Source organism: Coffea arabica, chromosome 2c (assembly GCF_036785885.1).
Source record: "Coffea arabica cultivar ET-39 chromosome 2c, Coffea Arabica ET-39 HiFi, whole genome shotgun sequence".
NCBI lineage: Eukaryota > Viridiplantae > Streptophyta > Magnoliopsida > Gentianales > Rubiaceae > Coffea > Coffea arabica.
Window position 1 is genome coordinate 20,481,847 of NC_092312.1, and position 20,408 is coordinate 20,502,254.

Consider the following 20,408-nt stretch of genomic DNA (forward strand, 5'->3'; position numbering starts at 1 on the left):
TTTTTTTTGTTTTTTCTTTTTGGGGGTGTAAATTCTTGTGTTTCATTTATTAATGGCCAAAGTGTAGTATCCTACTATTCTTGAGGAGGCCGTTTCGAGTGTCGTGTAAGGATCCACTATTCAGCAGCAATATGAAGTTTGGCTATATAAAGTTTTCATTTCATTCTCTTTTTTAGAAGGTTTTGATTCATCATCGCCTTGTATAAAGGTTCAGATACCATTTATTTATTTGGATGTAGATCAAAAAAATCATTATCCACTTTTGAACGAAAATAGAAAAGGAGAAAGATGAAGAAAATTAGCTGACTCTCCGCGCGCGCACACACGTATTTATCGAGAGAGAGAGGGAGAGAGCGACTTCAATTGACAAATAAGTTGAAATAACCGAAAAGGTCTCCAAACCTAAATGCTATCATGAATTTCAAAAACCGTAAAACAAAAAATGTCTTGGATTACAGGTACCGCTCCCGCTTCTGCAACTTCAGCTCCGGTCAACTTGTTTCCTCCTCCTTCTTCTTCTGCACCTGCACGGTACTCCGTCCTTCCGCCGCACTATACGCGGCTGTCCTACCCTACTAGTACTAGTTATAGATTCACCCGCCGGAGCCGGCAACCTTTGCTCTCTTATACGTTGTCATCGCTTCCCTCTCTACCCCACCTAAAGGATGCCTTTCGAGCTTTGCCATTCCATCCTTCCCCGCCTCCTATCGACCACGACCACAGCTTCGTAAGTTAGTCAAGTTCGGTTCCTAATCACTAACTGCTGCTTCCTTGCTTGTAATTATAATTTCGATTCTTTTTTTTTAAATAAAGAATTCATTAATTTTGGTAGTTTACCCAGGACACCGTGACAAATGCAGATGATAGAATTAGTATTGAGGCGTTTCATAGTGATGATGAGGCACTGGATGCAGCTGAAAAGGGCGCCGTTGTGAGTATCTAAAATTGCGGTTCAGATTTTTAACTGCTTTATTTTATATATATATATATATATATATATATATATATATATATATAACATAAGAGTTCATATTTATCTACTGCTGCGCTAGCAAATATATATATATATATATATAAAACATAAGAGTTCATATTTATCTACTGCTGCGCTAGCAAAGATGAGCTTTAGTATACCTTTCTTTTATTGGGAGACGGTGTTCCTAATTCCATAAGCACCTCTAGTTAAATGTTACTCATTTGAGTTGGTCCTATTTTACATAGGTTAATTTCTAAACAATTTCATTTTCTGCTTGTTATTCTAGGTAGTGGATCTATCACATTATGGTCGCATAAGAGGTAACATATTTCCACTTTGTTGTTGTTCTTGTTGTCTCTTGGTTTCCTAACACGTAACTCAGGTTGTTTCCAGTAATATCACCATTAATGTACCCTGGAAAACCGTATGTGCTCAAGCTCTTGATATTCAACGTCCAATTGAAATATGTTAATTCCAACACAACACATGGGAAGTTGAGTAAGTTTAAGAAGAAAAATGAAAAGGAACCCTTTATGCGGTAACCAAATCCTACAAAAGATTCCATATTTTATTTTACCGCTAGTTCAGTGAAATTGGGTAAACTTTTTGTTTACAACTGCTGTCTTGAGAACCGGCCCTAAAGCACATATTTCAAATGACGCTGGGTGTTGGTTATATGCGTCAAAGTACAATTTTCTTACCAGGAGGGAAAATATTATAAAGCAAATGACCTGGTTCTTGAAACGTCCAATCTCCCTATCAATTTTTCAGATTAATAGGCTGGTTGCCATATCCACATAAAATTTCCTATTTCAATGACAACAATTGTAGCAAAATTTCTTCCTGTTCTCCAAGCAACATTTATGGTGTTAACCTTGCCATTAGCTTAATGGAGAATTTTCCTGATAATATATGGCATGAGAAAATCATAACTTGGGTCGAGGAAGTGGGAAGTTGTCTCAACTTGCATTCACGTGACAACAGCATATTGACACCAGCAGATGCTTGAAATCTACTCTTAATGCCCAACTACGGCTTATTGGTGTGTTCAGACTTTTAATGACTGTTGAGGTGTGATTTTTCTTAATCAAATACTTTAAGATCAGATTGACACTTGCATAATCTTCAAGGATAGTTTGTGAAGATTCTTAACATGTGTTAGCCTTCCAGTTCGTAAAATATGTTTGCTAATGAATGCATGCATCGATAGTTGGGCTATGACACAGCAAAACTGTTGGGCCACTTCCTTCAGTGATTTGTTCGATCCTCTCTTTTACTATCCTTCCTTACTTTGCTTATCATCTTTTGTCACTTAATGATTTTTATGTTTGTTGGCATAAAGTTGGCGGAGAAGACCGAATTCAATTTCTTCACAACCAAAGCACTGCAAATTTTGAATGTCTTAGTGTAGGCCAGGTACTTTTAGTGTTGTACTGCATCTTCATTTTTGGAAGCAAAACTACTTAATTTTTTTTCTAGTATCATTGTGCTGGGAGTAATGACTGTACATCCTTTAGGGATGCGACACTGTTTTTGTGACACCAACAGCTAGGACAATTGATATTGCGCTTGCATGGATCATGGTAGCTCTTCCCTGCTCTTGGGCTAATTAAATTGTGGGATTTTTCCAATATTTGGCACCTATCGGTTTTTCTTTTGTGTAAAGAATATGTTGATATGCTATGTCTGCAGAAAAATGCAATTACATTGGTGGTCTCTCCCGTGACCTGTGAAAGCATATCTAAAATGCTGGAGAAGTATGTTCATACTGCAAGATTAATTTTTTAAATTGTTTACTGTGCATAATTTGACCTTGCTTCTTTTGTCAGATACTGCTCATTTTGAGACTGTTTTCCTTGTTACATTTGTAACTGTATCCTGTCACTGTTTAAACCTTGGCAGTAAAAGAGCTAGTGTGATACAGAGCAAGAACCCTTAATCTTCCATTGTGATATTAGAAATTTATTCCATTTTACTGAGGCAAATAACTTTTGAAGAAAAAAAAAAGCTATTTTTATCTTGTGATTGTGGCATCCAAATTAATATATTTTTTCAACAGGTAAGACTTTCTAATTGCATACTAATTTTATTTGATTGAAGGTACATTTTTATTTCTGATAAAGTAGAAATTCAAGACATCACCAAGCAAACATGCATGTTTGCATTAGTTGGACCTGCAAGCAACCAAGTAAGCAATGCTAAGTTCAATAGTGAAGTTCCTAGTACCTACATTAAGTTTCTTTTGCACCAAACTAATTTCTATGTTTTGTTTCATGAACAGATAATGGAGAGATTGGGCCTTATCGACCTTATTGGACAGCCTTATGGCTCACATAATCATTACAGTGTAATTTGATCTGCAAAACTTTCTCAAATGTTCATACCAAATTGCCAATACTCATTTCTGGTGGACAAAATTTTTATGCCTGGGCTGCTAGTGATGATTTTTGAATGCATGGTTAATCACCAATGAATATGCCAAAGAATTGCTAATGAGTTAACTCATTGGTGATGAAAAGAATAGTGGTTTGATAGTGTTGTTTTATTGGTGTTACATGGCTTCTATATCTCAATTGGATACCTCTAAAGATTCCTATTTATCCATTAATTGTTTGTCTTCCTTCTATCTGGTCAATTAGAGTTGAACAGAATGTCTATGCTGGTTAAATCTGTAAAACAGCCAACATATAATACACTCACAATTTCAGATCTCCATGTGTACTTCTAATCTCTGTAGTTCTTATTGGTTTTTCTCCTAAACTGAATTTTGTGTCTTTTGGGAGGAGAGCGGGGGGGGGGGGGGGGGCGCAGAGGGGCTTCTGTTGAGTGATTGTGAGAAAGGAGAGAATGAACATGAGTTTCCTGGTTTTGGTTATTATGCATGTAATTGAATAAAAGCACACCAATAAATTCTCTCCCGTTCCAGTACTCAAATGACTTCATTGTTGTCATTTGCGTTGTTTTTTAGTTGTTGACATTTCTTCACCAATTTCTTAGAAGTGTTGATAGCCTAGCATACTGGACAATGGGTCAAATTGCAATGTCTTGGATGAACAAACTATAAGGTTGTCTTTATATATGAAGGTCAGTTATTTTGTGCAAATGATTTGACATGTTGAGGTCAGTACCTCATCTGTATCCCAGCATTCTCACTATGGATAATTATTGCATCAGAGATCTTATTTGGCTTAATATTCTTATTTAACACACACACACACACACACACAGAGACAAAAGCAAAAATAGGTCTTTGGAATGAGTAAGATTGTTAGCTAATTCAACAACACTTCCTATCCAAGAAATATGAACTTTTTCACTTGTGCAGGTAAATGGGAAGCCTGTAACTGTAGCTGTGGGAAATGTTATTTCTGAGGAAGGTTTTTCATTCTTGATGTCATCAGATAGTGCTGGAACGGTATGGAAAGCTCTTGTTGCCCAAGGTGCAATCACAATGGGTTCTGGCGCATGGGAAACATTTCGGATTCTTCAAGGTTTTCTTTTTGTATCTTCTTCAGTTTAGTATTTTTTTTTAGGAATTTTTGAATCTTTTCCAAATTATGCCATTCTAGATATAACCTTGTTTCATTTTGGCCTTACATGACATGTTCCCTCAATGGCATTTCCAAACTTTGCTTAGTTTTATCATCTTACTCTGTAACCTGCATTTTCTGTACGGCTAATACTGTGTCTGGCATGAAAGATAAGTCAAATGAAGCAAAGGTCTAATTTCTCCACTGGAGGGAAGGGTGATACAAGAAAATGTAGAAAGGATAATTTTATCCATAATTTGATGAAAAAGAGAGAGAGAGAGAGAGAGATAGATATTGTGGCAATGATCTAAATACTCTCCAGAGAAGAATTTTTTGGTACTGGATGTCAAGTGGATGTGGATATTAGACCCACTGTGCCTTATTCCCTGCCCCTTGGAGGAGAGGAGGGTCTACCAACCAGGGGCAAGGGTTTTAGTCCTTCTATTCCCTTCTTTACTTTTACCAGTGGCTCGCTATGTGTTCTCTTCTGTTCATTATTATTGTTTTTGTTGGGTACACTTTCAATCATTTCATGTTTATGATATAGAGCTCTAACGTGATCAACATAAGCAGGAAGGCCAGCTCCTGGTAAAGAGCTTACAGATGAATTTAATGTTCTGGAGGCTCATCTGTGGAATGGAGTTTCTTTGAACAAAGGTCCATGATATCCTATGTGATATACTGGTGTGAATCAGTGCTTTTGTCATTGTTCTCATGTAGTAAGTAATTTTCAGGGTGTTATAAGGGACAAGAAACAATTTCTAGACTTGTAACATATGATGGTGTCAAGCAGAGGTTGTGGGGTATCAGGTTATCATCACTTGTGGAAGTGGGCAGTGCTGTTACAGTTGATGGGAAAAAGGTGCGGATTTTCTTTTGAACTAAATCTTGATTTGATTGTGTACACACATCACATAAATTTCATTTCTGTAAAGGGTTGATATATTGTAAGTCATTTTGACTTTGGAAACTTCAAATGCAGCACTATGCTCGAGAATGATCTGTTCTTTGTTGGGATAAGTTATAAAGGAGGTTTATTGTTGTGGATTAGACAGCAACTACATTTGGAAATTGATTTATTCCTGGTCCCTTAATCTGTTTTCCTACTCAAATGAAGTTCTCTATTTGGAAAATAAGCATCTGTTATAATTTGTGCAGGTTGGCAAGTTGACGAGCATCACAGCAGGTAAAAGAGCTTCTGAGCCTTTTGGATTAGGCTATATCAAGAGGAAAGCTGCATCGAAGGGAGACACTGTAATTGTTGGAGGCAATGTTGTTGGGACAGTGGTGGAAGTGCCTTTTCTTGCTCAACAGCGTGTGCTATCAAAGACCTGACACCTTGATTTCAAGTACGAAGGCAAGACTAGTTAGTCTTGTACCCTTCTTGGTTGGATTTCAAGAAGCTCAATATGTTTACATGGCTTTTAGTTTCCTTGGAAATATAACAGGGGTGAAGTTGAGCATCTGCGAGAACAATAGATTGGAGGTTTAGGGCTACTTCGTGAAAGCTTTTGTTCCTGCCAAAAACCTGGTTATGCTGCCGTATAGCAATATTCATTTTGTTTGCACAGTGTTGGTGGCTCGAGCCTTGTTACCTTGTAGATTGCTACATGGAAAACTGAAGAAAAATATGTTAACATGAACTCCTAATATAAAGAAAGAGAGGTTTGCATATTGTTCCTAGAACTTCCTCATCTCAAAATTCTCTGTTCTATTCAAAGCTCAGTCATCTCCGGCAAGGCATAATTTGCTTGTTCTATTCAAAGATGTATTGCTGGGATGCATCTTCAGAGATAAGTTAGCATATCTATATGAGCCAGTACATTGATGTTCTGCCTAATACTAACACCATTTACATATTTCTGTGAGGCAAACTGATTAATTCTGCTAAAGACCAGAGGAACAACGACACAGGTCTTGCTGATATCAACAACAATCTTCAAGAATACGAACGACTGCCGAGCGCTGTTGTTTGCTCAAATCTGTCGGAAATTCAACAAGGAACCTGAGCCGAAGGTCTCCTCTCCTACCATGTTGTTTAGAGATGGGCATGCCTTGGTCGGGAATGATTTTCTCGTACCCTGGGAATATTATATCACCTATGGATAAATCCATTTGGTCCCCTCCTAATAAAGGAACAGAAATTGTACATCCTGTCAAAGCCTGAACTAAGGGGATCTCAACTCCCAGCTCCAAATCATCACCTTCTCTCTTGAAAAGGGGGTGTCTTTTCTCATCGATTATGAAGATTATATCCGCTGGATGCATTCCCGGTCTCTCGTCCCCCTTCCCTTCGAATGTGATCTTCGTTCCTTTCTTCCACCCTGGCTTTACTTTGATCCTCAGTATCTCCTCTTCTTGAACGATGATCCTGTTACCACCACAATGGTAAATACCATCAGAAGATTCTTGAGTATGACGTAGTACATATCATTCACACAGTTCTGCAATTGCTTAATGTAAGTAGGTAAGGCCATTTTGTTGCTTCATTTGCTAGATTGATCCTTAACATTTGCTTTCTCAGAATCACACGTTGTTTAAAAAGTTTTTTAAGTATCTAGCGTTCTAGCCTCTCAGAGAGTCCTCATTTCTTAAAAAAAAAAAAAAAAAGAGGAGGAAAGCCTCTCAGACAAATGATGAAGGGTGAAGCATACCCTGCATTTGAGATGACATCTCTGGTTATCTTGACCTTCTTGACACATCCGTGGCATAACTCCTCCAGCGTGCATTCGAGCTTCTTCTGTATGGGCTGAGCTTTCCTCCGAGCCGTAGTCTGTGAATAAATAATGGGGTTTGTGGCTCTTTTGCTGGTTATTTTTGATAAAGAAACGAGGGGTGGCTCTGGGGTGGTCGGGGTTGATGGGGTATCAGTCCCGTTGGGACTTCTCGAATGGCCATAGAAATTTCTGGGCGAAGGAGCACCGCTGTAGTATCCCCTGTGGCTCGAACCGTCCGACGACCTTGGAGTGCCTGTAGGGGTGATGCGGGTGCTTGTGCTGGAAAGCAGCGTAGGGCTGGAAATCACGAATTGTCCATCATCATCTGAGGAGGATCGATGGTGATATGAATTTTCCGGTGTTTTTGGATCATCATGACTGGTTCCATTTATTTCCTCTCGTTTTTTGCTACTCAGAACCTGTTTTTATTTTTTCAGAAAACCCAACAATGGTGTCGATGAAAATGTGAAGAACATCGCAAAATTACGATGAATAAAGCTTTTGCATGATCTACATGCATTGCATGAGGAGGGAGGACATTGATGATATTTAACGTGTTAATAGATACAGTCTTGAAGGGGGAAGGAAACAGAGAGATGGAAAGCAAAACAAAACAAACAATATATGATGAAGGGCTATTCATCAAGAAATAATTCCAAGGATAATGTTACAAACCCTGTAGGCTTCGTTGATGGTGCTGAACTTGGCTTCAGCTTCAGCTTTATTGGATGTATTTCTATCGGGATGCCATTTCATAACCAAAGATTTGTAGGCCTTGCTAATATCTGCAAGGGATGCAGCTTTGGAGATTCCAAGAATGCTATACAAATTCGCTGGAGGCGACCTCGCAACAGGATCTGCCATCACCGAGGGACGACGACTACAGAGAAAGAGGAGAGCCAGATAGATGATGATGATGCAAGAACCAAGGTTTCAGAGAGACGCAGAGGGAAAGGAAGAGAGAGAGAAAGAAGGGAGAGAATTTTGCACCGTACAGTTGTGTAGTAAGGCGTATGATCTCCGGAAATGGTAAGCAAAGCCAAAGTAGGAAGGGTTATGGAACGTTTTTTTTTTTTTTTTAATTATATAACGGCCGGTACTGGTCGAAATTCTTTTCCTCGTTACTTCGTAGGTGATGTGCATCGGACACTTGTTTAGATATACTTCACGTGTGAAATTTTTGGAAAAGTAAATTTAATTAGGAAAACTATATGTATAAATATAATGGAAGAAATTAACTACTAGTGGGTGCATGTACGTAATAGGTTGAGTGGGATTTAGCCGTTAACAGATTTTCGATGGACATGCGTATTACTACTTGTTTTCAAGAAATTTATCTCGTAGAATTGCTGGCTGTTAGAAATGTACAAAGAAAAATCTTCTTATTGGAAAATGTGTAATGCTAGAATATAAAACCGGATTTTCATTTTGTTAATACTTTGTTTACTTATCTATTTCACGTAGTCTCAGCTAGCACTTGCATTTTTCTTTTTTCTCAGAAGAAGTCTTGCATTGTAGGCGAACATTACAAGAACGATTGCTTGATGATTGATGCTGCACAGCAGAATTTCCAGGGGAATCAAAACCAATTGCATATGCCCCAAAAGTAAAACTAGCTGCCAGAGGAATCTCCGAATAATGTTCATGTTGAGAATGATTGATAGGTAAAATCTTAGCATTTGTGCTTGGAAACAGGATTTAAGTCCGGCTTCGATTAACCTGTAGCATTCTGAGGCTGGCAGTTTTTGTGAGGGAGGCAGTATTTACTGGTGGAACTTACAAAGGAAGAGATTATGTTGATGTCATATTCATACCATTGAGATATGGGTAATACATATATCAGTGGATTGATGTTTTGTCAGTGGTTGAAATGGTCAGCTCATCCAGCGCAAAAGCTTGGACTTGTTTCAAATGGAGGAGTTATGTGTCTGCTTCCCCAGTGATTTTATAGCATATGAACTCTTAAGAGCTATAATCTGGTCCAAAATTTTGAATTGAAACTGCTTTCTTTAATGTATATTAAAAAAAGTAAACTATCAAATTCGAGCTATAAAACAGATTGTTTTATCTGATGCCTACCAGATGTATATACAGAGTATAAGGTACTTCTATCAGCATAACTTGGCCTATCTGATGCTGCAGGGACCTCAATATCTCCTTCAAGCATTTTCAGGGCATCCAAAATGTTAGGCCTTAAAGCCACCATGAGATGAGAACACAGAATTCCCACCATCAAAAATCTCTCCATTACCCCCACAGGATTTCTGCTTGTTGACTCTGCATTTCTCTGCAGTGAAGGATCAAGAACTTCCTCCATCTTCCCAACTTTAACAAGTGACCAAACCCAATCTGCGATAAAGAATATGTCGCGAGAATCAGCAGAGGATGACAGGTCCAGAGCTTTTTTCCCGGTCATGATTTCCAAAACCACGATTCCAAAGCTATAAACATCACTCTTATCAGTCAATTGCCCGTAAAGTGCGTATTCAGGAGCTAGATATCCATGAGTTCCTGCTACTCTGGTTGTAAGATGAGATCCACTGTCTCTACCTTGTCTTGCTAGCCCAAAATCTGCAACTCGTGCTCTCATATGTGCATCTAACAATATGTTTGTGGCCTTGATATCTCTGTGATAAATCGAGGGCTTTACCCCATAATGAAGATAAGCTAGAGCCTTGGCAACATCCAAGATTATGTTCTTCCTCTGGGGCCAGGTTAAGGGCTTTCTGCGAATCCTTTTATGACGTTCTCGAGAAGCGAACAAATGATCGTTTAGATTTCCATTCGGCATATAATCATAAACCAAGTATCTATGGCTCTGATTTCTTTTTGAGACGCAACATCCTCTCAGTGACACTAGATTTCGATGCCTCAAATTGCCGATGATTTCAACTTCATTTAAAAACTCAGCATCCCCTTCAAATTCGGGGTCGGTGATTTTCTTGACAGCAACCACAGTTCCATCCCTCAAAATTCCCTTGTACACAATTCCAAATTGACCTCTCCCAATGAAGTTCTTCGGCGAGAAATAATCAGTTGCCTCCTCAAGTTCTTTAATCTTGAACCATAAAGATCCAGCCATAGGGCTCCAATTTCGCCATGAGCCATCATCATCATCATCAACATCATCAACATCATGGTCAGCCTCCAAAGCCCTTTCGTCTTCTGGATATCTCTTCCTTTTTCTCCTACTTTTCCAGAAAGTGTAAAAAACCACTAAAATACAAATGACAGCAATAGTAGAACCAGCTGCAGCAGCCCCAGAAACGAGAGCTAATTTCCCCGTACTGTCAGAATCAGATCTCCTATTCGAGGACATGGGCAGTCCAAGGATACACGAGACTGCACCTAAGCTCTCGGGGCCTAACTGATTCACGATACCTGCAGCATATAGAACGGTGTAGTAAAAGCAACCTCTGGCATGAGAACTATTGCGGTCAACGGCCAGCAGTTGAGAATGAACCTTAAAACCAGCTTGCACACAGGCATCACAGAAAGTCAGATCAGATACGTCTGGCCAGCAGGCAGGGTCCAGGGAGGTAGACGGGCCGACCACATCCAGCCAGTCTTGCTTGGTATGGATATTGGCACACAGATTAGTACCCTTTACAAAATGCACAGGTTCAAAACACATTGATGTCAGATGGGATGGTAAGGAGAGGGAATCGAGCTTCGATTGGAAATCCGATAAACAAGAAATGGAAGTGTTAAGGTCTGGAAGTCTGAAATGATTGGTCTGTTTCAGGTTTTGAGCAAGGCCAATGCCGTAGAGGCTGGTTAGCGTCTGGCAGCATATGCTAGAAGCAGAACTGCTGCCGTCACGAGTCTCATGACCATTTGTTTTGGTGTTCTGCCGGTGATTCTGGCAGGCAGATGAATCCCAGGGTACAGTTAGAACATAACTCAGGTTTATGGGACAGGAACCCGAGACTGAGACCAGATTTGTGTCAACAATGAGAAGTATTGACACTGCAACTATGATCACAATATGAAGCATCATCTTTACCTAAAACTACATCATATGGAGTATTAGAAAGAAGAGGAAACTGGTAACCCCTTTCTAGAATAGAGAAGATGGAGAGTTGTTTTATACCAAATTGCTTGTGTTATAAAATTCATGACTACAGATCCTTAATTTCGCTCAAGAATTTCCACAATCTTTCGTCAATATTAGAAGATAATGACGATCATTGAATTTTTATATCTATTCAGCTCTTCTCAGATGTTTCCAAGTGAAAATGACAAACGGGTGGGTAATATTGAATTGCATGCTCTATTCAGCCCTCCCAGTCACAGTTCACACTGTGAAGGGTATAGCTGAGACTAAGTCGGAATTAATCACATCCGATCCCACAACAGAACATATGCAGAGAGGCCCAAACTCCAATACGGACCAACTAAAAGTAAAAGCAACAGTCAACTCATCATTACTAAAAGCTGCTAGAAGATAGAACAATCAAAAGGTGGCATAATTTCCTTCGACAATTTCCTCTACCAAGAACGGACGAACCAAACATCTGTTCTCAGGCCTTGGCTAAAGAAAGAAGTGACAGGAACCCAAAAGAGGGCTTTCTTTAATTACCAAATGTCAACAAAGGAGAATGCAGATTTCCATGCAAGAGTATTTTAGAAACGGCGTTCTGCCACTAAGAGCATAACATTATTGTAAGGTATTTCTACTGCAGCTAAAAAGACATACAGGCCTTAATGTTCATGTCACAAGTATTTAAAGCATTCAAACTTGATGATGAGCATATCTTTTAGGCACAGCTAAAATATTTCATTATGATCTATAGAAGAGTGTGCAGGGAAACGAAATAGAAGTAAATCCCTCGATCAGATGTGAACAAATAACTAGTTGTATCAATATGTTTGTTATAGTAGTATTTTGTGTCTTGATAATTTCTTGTAGTAGTAGTATTAGTTTTACATACTTGATGGGAGATTATTTTCCTTTGTATACTTGGGACCTCATATTTATCATTTCAAGTCTCTTTCCGAAATAAAAATCTTGATTATCAGTCTAACATATGGTATTTGATTGTTTTGACTGCTTCTTCTTTTTTTATTATTATTAGTTATTATTTGACCCTTTTTCCTCACAAAAATTCTTGGCTTGATTTAAAGTCAAGTCCTACCGTGTACTTTCTAGGTTGTTGGTAGACTTGGAAAGTTGATTAATTATCAAATATGGTAAGAATGCTTTTAGTGCTTAAATAAAACAGAATTTTTTTTATAAACGCAACGCAATCGCAATCAATCATAAACGGTGTCTAAGACGACGACTAATAGTATCAACATCAGCGCAAACCACCGTTACTGTCATTAGTCTCGTTAGTAGTTAGCTTTAGGCAGGCGTAGACGGATCCAATAATATTATTGTCTCTTTCTGCTTCCGAAGCCGAAACCTCCGAAACTCGGTCCGACTTCTTCAAAGCAGCCTAGCAATTAATTAATTAATTAATTAATTAACAACTGACACTTCAGCCATGAGGTTGGATGCCCCTCAGCTCTGCGTCAGTCGAAACTCTACAACATTTCTGTGCGGACGAATTTCGCTCTCATTGGTTCGTCTCTCATTGGTCTTACAATCAAGCCAACGCCTTGTCGCCCCTAAAAAGGGATTAAATTTTACCGTAGATTGGGAGTTCGAATCCCATTTTCAACGAAAAATTTAAAAAAGGTGTCAAAGCACCTTTTGATCTAGTCAAATTCTTATACCTACTAAATTTTTATATACAACTTCTTTAACCTTCTCTCCTGCTAGATTAAGATAGATTATTATGTTATAAAAATGTCGTTGTCGTAAAAAAAAAAAATCTTACAATTGTTTTCTATCCATTTACACTAACTAACATATAACTAAGAACGGTTTAGAGTTCGCACTATCCATTGTTAAACTTGAGAAATGTCATTTGAATCCTATTTTTTATTATTTACACTCATTGTCATATCGTTTATATTATCATATAGTCTAATAAACAAAAATTATATAATTAGAATGATAGTAGAAATGTGATTAACCAAAAATAGAAGTACAAGTAACATTTCCCATTAAACTCTAAAAAATCAAAATTAAATATGTCCAGCGTGACATTTGGCAGGAATAGTTGATAGATTTTATCCCATTGAAACCTTTACCAATTATCTTTTTTTTTAATGTTAATATTTAAAACTTTTCTACGCCAGTCTAGTATATACCAACTAATTTAGATACACTCCATGTATGTAAAATATAGAATTCAAATTCTGTACATGTATCATATACATTCATTCCTAGCATATACCATATACAACATCAGTTTATAAGAAAAACTCATTCCTTAAATAATTATAATATAAAGGGAAAATCGTTCAAAACGTCTCTCATATTTTATAAGATGACGTTTTTCGTCCTTCACTTTTAAAAGCGTAATTTTACGTCCCTTCCAAATTCATATTGACCAAATTTGGTTCCTACCTAAGTTTTCGACTAGTTTTTGACCAGAATCCACCACGTGACTTGCATGCGATCATTTATTAAGGGCAAAATTGTCAAACCAAATTTTTACATAATCTGATTCATAGTCTCTCACATTTCACAAAATGAATTTTTTCATCCCTAACATTTTACAAAATGAGTTGTTTCGTTCCTCACATTTAAAAAAATGAATTTTTCAATCCCTCATATTTTTCAAAATGAATTTTTTTATCCCTTATTGATCATGTATACAAATAGTTTTTTTCTATAAACCCACGTATATGTCTATTTAATTTTACCTAAATAGTATGAATAACATGTAATTTATTTCTATTGAATTTCATCTAAATATGCTAATCGTAGTTATACACATGCAATTCAATAGATATATATAGGGGTTTAAAACTAATAATTTTGTTTGAAACCTGTGTATATATTTATATGATTTCACCGTTTGAACCTATTCAATATTTGTGACATTTCTATTTTGGTAATAATTTATTTATTGAGTTATATAATAAGGTTTTCTAATTAATGGGTCCTAACTCGAATTCTATAATTGTGCTAACAAATGTCAGTTTAAATCTGAAATTTCTACTCGACACTTTTAAGACCAACAGTTGAATTACTTGCCTTGTGATTTTGTTAAAATTTGAAAGTGTCAATCACTTATTTCTTTTTGTCATACTTTTCTTTTGTTTACTTTTTCTATTCAAATTTAATTCGATATAAACACTCGATAATATTTAGGATTAAATGTCTTCTTTATTTTCAAATTTCGAGTAAAAGAAAATGAATATAAGTGAAAAACTAATAATTTTTTTTAAACCTAGGTATATATCTATTTGATTTCACTTGAGCAATACGAATAGTGTGTAATATATCTCTATTTGATTTCACATGCTATTCGTAATGTTCAGGTGAAATCAAATAAATATATACATGGATTTAAAAAAAAATTATTCACACACATGATCAATAAAAGATGAAAAATTTCATTTTGAAAAATGTGAAGGATGAAAAAATTCATTTTGTGAAATATAAGGGATGAAAAAATTTATTTTATGAAATGTGAGAGATTATGAATCGAATTATATAAAATTTGATTTGACAAATTTGCCCTTAAAATATGATCACGTGTAAGTCACGTGGTGGATTCCGACAAAAAACTAGTCAAAAACTTAGGTAGGGACCAAATTTGGTCAATGTGAATTTGTAAGAGACGTAAAATTACACTTTTAAAAGTGAGGGGAAAAAAAAGTCATTTTGTAAAATGTGAGAGACGTTTTGAACGATTTTTCCTAATATAAAATATTGCTTTTGCTGAAAAAATGATAAAATTTACCCTCGAGATCTAATGTCATTGACAACCTTAAGAATTAGTAGTACTATTTTCCTTCTTTCAACAAAATGAAAAGAAAAAGTCGCGCAGCCGGCGGCTTTAAATTATTTTGAAAATTTGCTTTATGTGTGTGGGTAAAGAAAAATTCTCCACCATTTGTTCGTGCCGAGCCGTCACTCAGCTACGTAATCCCGCATCCACGCAGGGAATGAGCTGCAGACAATTTTATTGCCCTAATGAATCTACATTCACTTCTGAACTTCTTCAGATGTTTGCATAATTAGGAAAATGACAGGCTATGTAAAATCAACACCTATGTCAATTTTCCATTTTGATCTTTTAGTTTTGTTATGTGATTTTGTGTTTTAAGAAATCAATAATTTCTATTGTCTAATAATTCAAGATTTTCCTTTTAAAATCTCTTGCAGTGCATTACCAGACTGATCCACCTGAAAACCAATTTTAACATAGAACCGAAACCAGATACTAGGCAGCTAGAAAGACATTGGTCAGCATGAATTCTGAGTCCTTAGTAGCGGTTCTTTTCCTAGGACTTTGTCTTGTTCTTTCCGATGCTTCAATCTCTTCATCCCCTGCATGCCCCCTTGACCTGAATTATGTCCTAGCAATCCCATGGACAACTACAGCCTGCGAGAATTTCTCAGGTTCAAGTAAAACCCCACAGAAAGCAAACAGCTCTGTTAATTCCACTTCAGGGAACGGCGATTGCTGTCAGAATCTTCTGTCTCTCATTGGCATAGCACTTGCCAACAGACTTAAAGAAACCTCTCGATTCCAGCTACCTGATTTACCAACTTCTGTTTCTTGCCTCGACGACTTCCAATCCAAGCTCAATTCTCTCTCTTTTCCCTCCAATCTCACTTCTCTCTGCTTTGATCCTATGCAATTTGTGATCTCACCAAATGTCTGTGCCTCCATCCAGACTGCTCAAGATTGGAACAATAAGCTTGGCCCCTCCACTGCCCTCAACTCTGCCTGCAGCTCTGATCTCAATGATCCCAGTGCTTGCAGCGCCTGTATTTCTGCTGGTTTTCAAGTTCAGGCACAGTTGAGTGCAATCGATGGTAACCAGTCTCACTCTTTGAACTGCCTTTATTTCACAATTTTGTACACTGCAGCGTTTGTCAACAAGCTTGGCACTGAAGATTATGGTGATATAGACTGCATTTTCAACCTTCCAGTTAGCTCCCAAAGGAAATCTTCCCATAAGCCACATTTAGCACTGATCTTGGGACTAACTGGGGCAAGTCTCGCGGTCCTGGTGATATCTATGTTCTTAGGGCTGTATTATTGGCAGATGAAGAGGAGAAGAAGCAGCAATGACAATGAGTCTAATTTGGAATTTGAGGAAGTAGCAGCTCTACCAGCCTTGAGGCCTAATACGTCTACATGGTTCAGCATTCATGAGCTCCAGAAAGCTACTGACAATTTCTCTTCCACGAATCTAATAGGCAAAGGTGGATTTGGGATTGTTTACAAGGGAATACTAGATGATGGTACTGCTGTTGCGGTGAAAAAGATTATGGAGTCGGATATTCGAGGAAATGAAGAATTTCTGAATGAAGTTGACATCATTAGTAACTTAAAGCATCGAAACCTTGTGCCGCTCAGAGGTTGCTGCGCGACAGATGGAGTAGTAAATGATGGACAACACGAGAGTCATAGATATCTTGTTTATGAGTATATGTTTAATGGAAATCTAAATTCCCACTTGTTTCCAGTGTCTAAAGAAGGAACCAGGAAGCAACCACTTGGCTGGCCTGAAAGGAAAAGCATAATATTGGATGTTGTAAAAGGCATATCCTATTTGCACTATGGAGTAAAGCCAGCAATTTATCATAGAGACATTAAGCCCACAAATATCCTGCTGGACGCTGAGATGAGGGCAAGAATTGCAGATTTCGGGTTGGCTAAGGAAAACAGAGAGGGGCAGTCTCATCTAACAACTAAAGTGGCAGGAACATATGGATATCTGGCTCCTGAATATGCCCTTTACGGGCGATTGACTGAGAAGAGTGATGTCTACAGCTTCGGAGTGGTGGTTTTGGAGATTATGTGTGGGAAGAAGGCTCTTTCTTGGTCTTCCTCTGAGTCGTCTCAAGCCATTTTAATCGCTGATTGGGCTTGGTCAATGGTGAAATCAGGGAAGACGGATGAAGTTTTGGATTCTGCTTTGTTGAAGGGTGGAGAGGGTGATTCAGGTTCAGCAAATGCAAATTCCAAGGGTGTAATGGAGAAATTTTTGCTTGTTGGGATCTTATGTGCTCATGTAACAGAGGCAATAAGGCCTACAATTTTGGATGCAATGAAAATGTTGGAAGGAGACATTGAGTTTCCTGAAATTCCAGATAGGCCACAGCCCCTCACGCGTCCTTCTTTCTATGGTACTTATATGGGCTGTGGGGAATGGCAAACGTAGCAAAATAATGCAGGAGACAAATGGTCTGACGCAGAGGCTGCGATCCTCCTACTTTATGTTGGTCATGACAAGTGAACCAAACCAATAGCCAACTGCAAGAGATTTCCATTCCCCCTCACACATTCCCTTTCCTATTGTAAGAAACAAGAGGCTGCTTGTTGGAAATTTTTTATGTACTTACTTTTGTGTGTCTAGAGATAATTTAAGGATTTTGTAAAAAAAAAAACAAAAATGTTGCAGCAAAAAGAGTATTTGGTTAGATTATAAAAGCTTCTTATGTATATCTTGATTTTCGATTATAATGAAGGCGAGGAGTGACAGAGTGATTGGTTAGAATTATGGAAAACATTTGAGAAATGAGAACAGGTAGAAGTTTATCATTGTCATTACTATATAAAAAGTATGACGAGTCTTAACAACAGAGAATGTAAGAATGTAAGCATATATTGATATTAGTTTTTATTATGCCTAAATTATTCTGATGTCTTTTAATTAGAGTTATTGTATTTTAATCATGACACCGATAAGAAAAATGAAAAGTTTCAATAAATTACATCTCAAAAATGTTGGTAATCAAAATTAAAAACTACCCATTTACAACTATATTCCCTAATCATTTCCCTCATCTCCAATTATTGTGTGTGTTAAAATTATCTCCAATTATTATATTGCTATGTGTGAAAATTAAAGTTAAGTATATTTTATATACATATTGGTTTAGAAGAAAATCACAATTAATAAGAAGGCAAAAGGTTATAAACAATTAATGGAAAAATAAAAGGTTAAATTGATGATTAAATCCACTACATTATGTCATATTGATCAAGAAAACTCCCAAAAATTTTTTATCGATAATTATAAAAAAAATAACAGAACAGAAAAGGTTTACAACTACCAAAATTGACAAAAATTTATTGTATCCAAATCAAAATGTTTTAGTATACATTTTCAAGTTTTGTTGCATGCATCGGTTTGACACAACATAGAAAATTTCCTCCTTTTACTATCACAATCCAAATAAAATATGCAACAATTTAGTTTAGATATGATAATATTCCATTTTTAGAGTTTTTGTAATTGTAATATGCGCAATAAATTTTTAATTATTTTGTATATAACAAACATTTTGCACAACTAGCAATTGCTTAATTTTGTTTATTGTATGGTTTCTTAGTCAATATAATAATGACAATTTAGTTTAAATATGATGATCTTCCATTTTCAAAGTTTTTGTAATTGTAGAATGCATAACAAATGTTTAATTGCTTTGTATACAATAAACATTTTGTACAACTACTAACTGTTTAATTTTATTCGTTATATAGTTTTTTTGTTTATATTTATCCCAATAATAAAGGTTTTATATATAAATTTAGTATATTAAGTGTTATATATTTTTTAAAAAATATATTCACATATAAAGCACGTAAATTATTACTAGTTTTATATTCTTGTGCAAAATATGTGAGTTATTAATAATAGTTCATAAGAAAGTACGCAATTTTTTGCTGCATAGCATGAATTTGAAAAACTCAACCAGCTCAGCTCATTCCCGCGAAATCGCAACAAGTAACTCGTTCCCACTTTCCCAAGAATACCCCCAACGAATTTCACCACACCCCAAAATATATCTTTATCTCAGCCCATAAATAAGCGAAACTATAATAACCGCCAAGAAAAGGGCAATCAAAATCTTCTTGTATTCTACTCTTATTTTGCTTCCTGAAAGCAACGATATTAACCACCTTCCAACCTCCTCAGCCATCTCCATTCTTTCTCTGCAGACTTCAGTTTCATTTCATACTCAATACTTACCCATAAGAATCATGCCGTGGGGAAACCGTGCATTGGCGGCAGCAACAAATCGCTTGAACAGGGACTTCACGTACGAGAATTTGATGGACCTTGAAGAAGTCTCTCCCTTCATCCATGCTCACCTCTCCAAAGTAATCATCAATTTCTTTTTTCTTTTTTAATTTTGTTAGTATATTTCTGATCTTGCTATGCTTATTCTTCTGGGTTTTTTGAAAATTTTTACACTACTGCACAAAAAATAAGTTGCCGGATTATCTTGCCGGGAAAATGTTGGAATTGATGGAGGAAAATAGTGGTGGAATTTTTATTACTTGGGTAGTTTTGTTCTCTGTTTCAGTTAATTAGAATAATCTCGAGACTAGCTAGTTCTTGAGGATGTTTCATGATCTCTGGAACACGACTCTTCGAGCAGAAGAACCGTAAAGTTGGATGTGATAGTCATTTTGTGGGTTTTTGTTATCTGAAAGAAATTCTTGATGAGTTTTGTTAGGGGTAAAAACAGAGAGTGCTGGAGCCTGGAGTACGTAGGTTTTGTCATTGGATGATTGCATGCATGCAAAATGTGAATAATTACATAAAGAAATGATTGGTTTTCTTGATTATGATCAGCAACAGAAAGAAAACGAAGAAAAGATTATTACTTATTTGTTGACCATGATCAGTATTATTATTGCCTGTTGATTTGAAAAGTCCACCAAGTAAAATTGATGATGTGACGTGAGTGAATCAAAATTAAGTTTATTGTCTTCGCGATATTTTTACTCTTATCAACGAATTAAGGAAGTGAATTTAAGCTGAGTAATCTTTTATATAGTCTCGTTCATTTTTTTCTTTACTGATCATTTGACATCTAATGATCATGGACTGGTTTTTGAACTTGATCATATGGTAATCATTTTCACGGAGGTTGTATCTACCAGTGTCCAGTTTTGATCGCATTTGTGTTCTGCTCGTCTTAAATGTCTTATGAAAAAGACTGATTTTCCATTTATAAACTCTATAAAAAGACTGATTTGATTCTTTAATTGATCGACTAATCAATGCAGGTTTACCTCACACTTTTTGCTGCTCTAACATGCATGTCTCTTGGATATGCGCTGGATATCCATGCCAATCTTGGGGGCGTAG

General features: G+C 36.7%; 4 protein-coding genes across 5 annotated transcripts; 2 read left to right on the forward strand and 2 right to left on the reverse strand.

The window, feature by feature from the left end:
• Positions 1-297: 297 nt before the first annotated feature.
• Positions 298-6,192, forward strand: LOC113726749 (putative transferase At1g60990, chloroplastic). Of its 2 annotated transcripts, none has more exons than XM_027250621.2 (12): positions 298-727; positions 833-931; positions 1,263-1,296; positions 2,319-2,392; positions 2,494-2,559; positions 2,669-2,733; positions 3,077-3,164; positions 3,258-3,323; positions 4,302-4,467; positions 5,080-5,163; positions 5,241-5,368; positions 5,665-6,192. In XM_027250621.2, the coding sequence occupies exons 1-12, from the start codon at positions 443-445 to the stop codon at positions 5,839-5,841; spliced, it is 1,332 nt and encodes a 443-aa protein (XP_027106422.1). In that variant the 5' UTR covers positions 298-442; the 3' UTR covers positions 5,842-6,192. The 2 variants fall into 2 exon arrangements, with proteins under 2 accessions (XP_027106422.1, XP_027106423.1); XM_027250622.2 differs by having other exon boundaries at positions 842-931.
• A 60-nt stretch (positions 6,193-6,252) lies between these two features.
• Positions 6,253-8,232, reverse strand: LOC113724043 (uncharacterized). The gene is made up of 3 exons (XM_027246992.2): positions 7,899-8,232; positions 7,161-7,642; positions 6,253-6,877 (listed from the first exon to the last, which is right to left on the reverse strand). The coding sequence occupies exons 1-3, from the start codon at positions 8,085-8,087 to the stop codon at positions 6,433-6,435; spliced, it is 1,116 nt and encodes a 371-aa protein (XP_027102793.1). The 5' UTR covers positions 8,088-8,232; the 3' UTR covers positions 6,253-6,432.
• Positions 8,233-9,210: 978 nt separating this feature from the next.
• On the reverse strand, positions 9,211-11,562 carry LOC113726746 (probable receptor-like protein kinase At1g11050). Its single transcript, XM_027250618.2, has one exon. It carries the CDS (start codon positions 11,221-11,223, stop codon positions 9,271-9,273), a length of 1,953 nt encoding a protein of 650 aa, XP_027106419.1. The 5' UTR covers positions 11,224-11,562; the 3' UTR covers positions 9,211-9,270.
• Positions 11,563-15,443: 3,881 nt separating this feature from the next.
• LOC113726748 (probable receptor-like protein kinase At1g11050) lies at positions 15,444-17,801 on the forward strand. Its single transcript, XM_027250620.2, has one exon. It carries the CDS (start codon positions 15,540-15,542, stop codon positions 17,463-17,465), a length of 1,926 nt encoding a protein of 641 aa, XP_027106421.1. The 5' UTR covers positions 15,444-15,539; the 3' UTR covers positions 17,466-17,801.
• Positions 17,802-20,408: the final 2,607 nt, after the last annotated feature.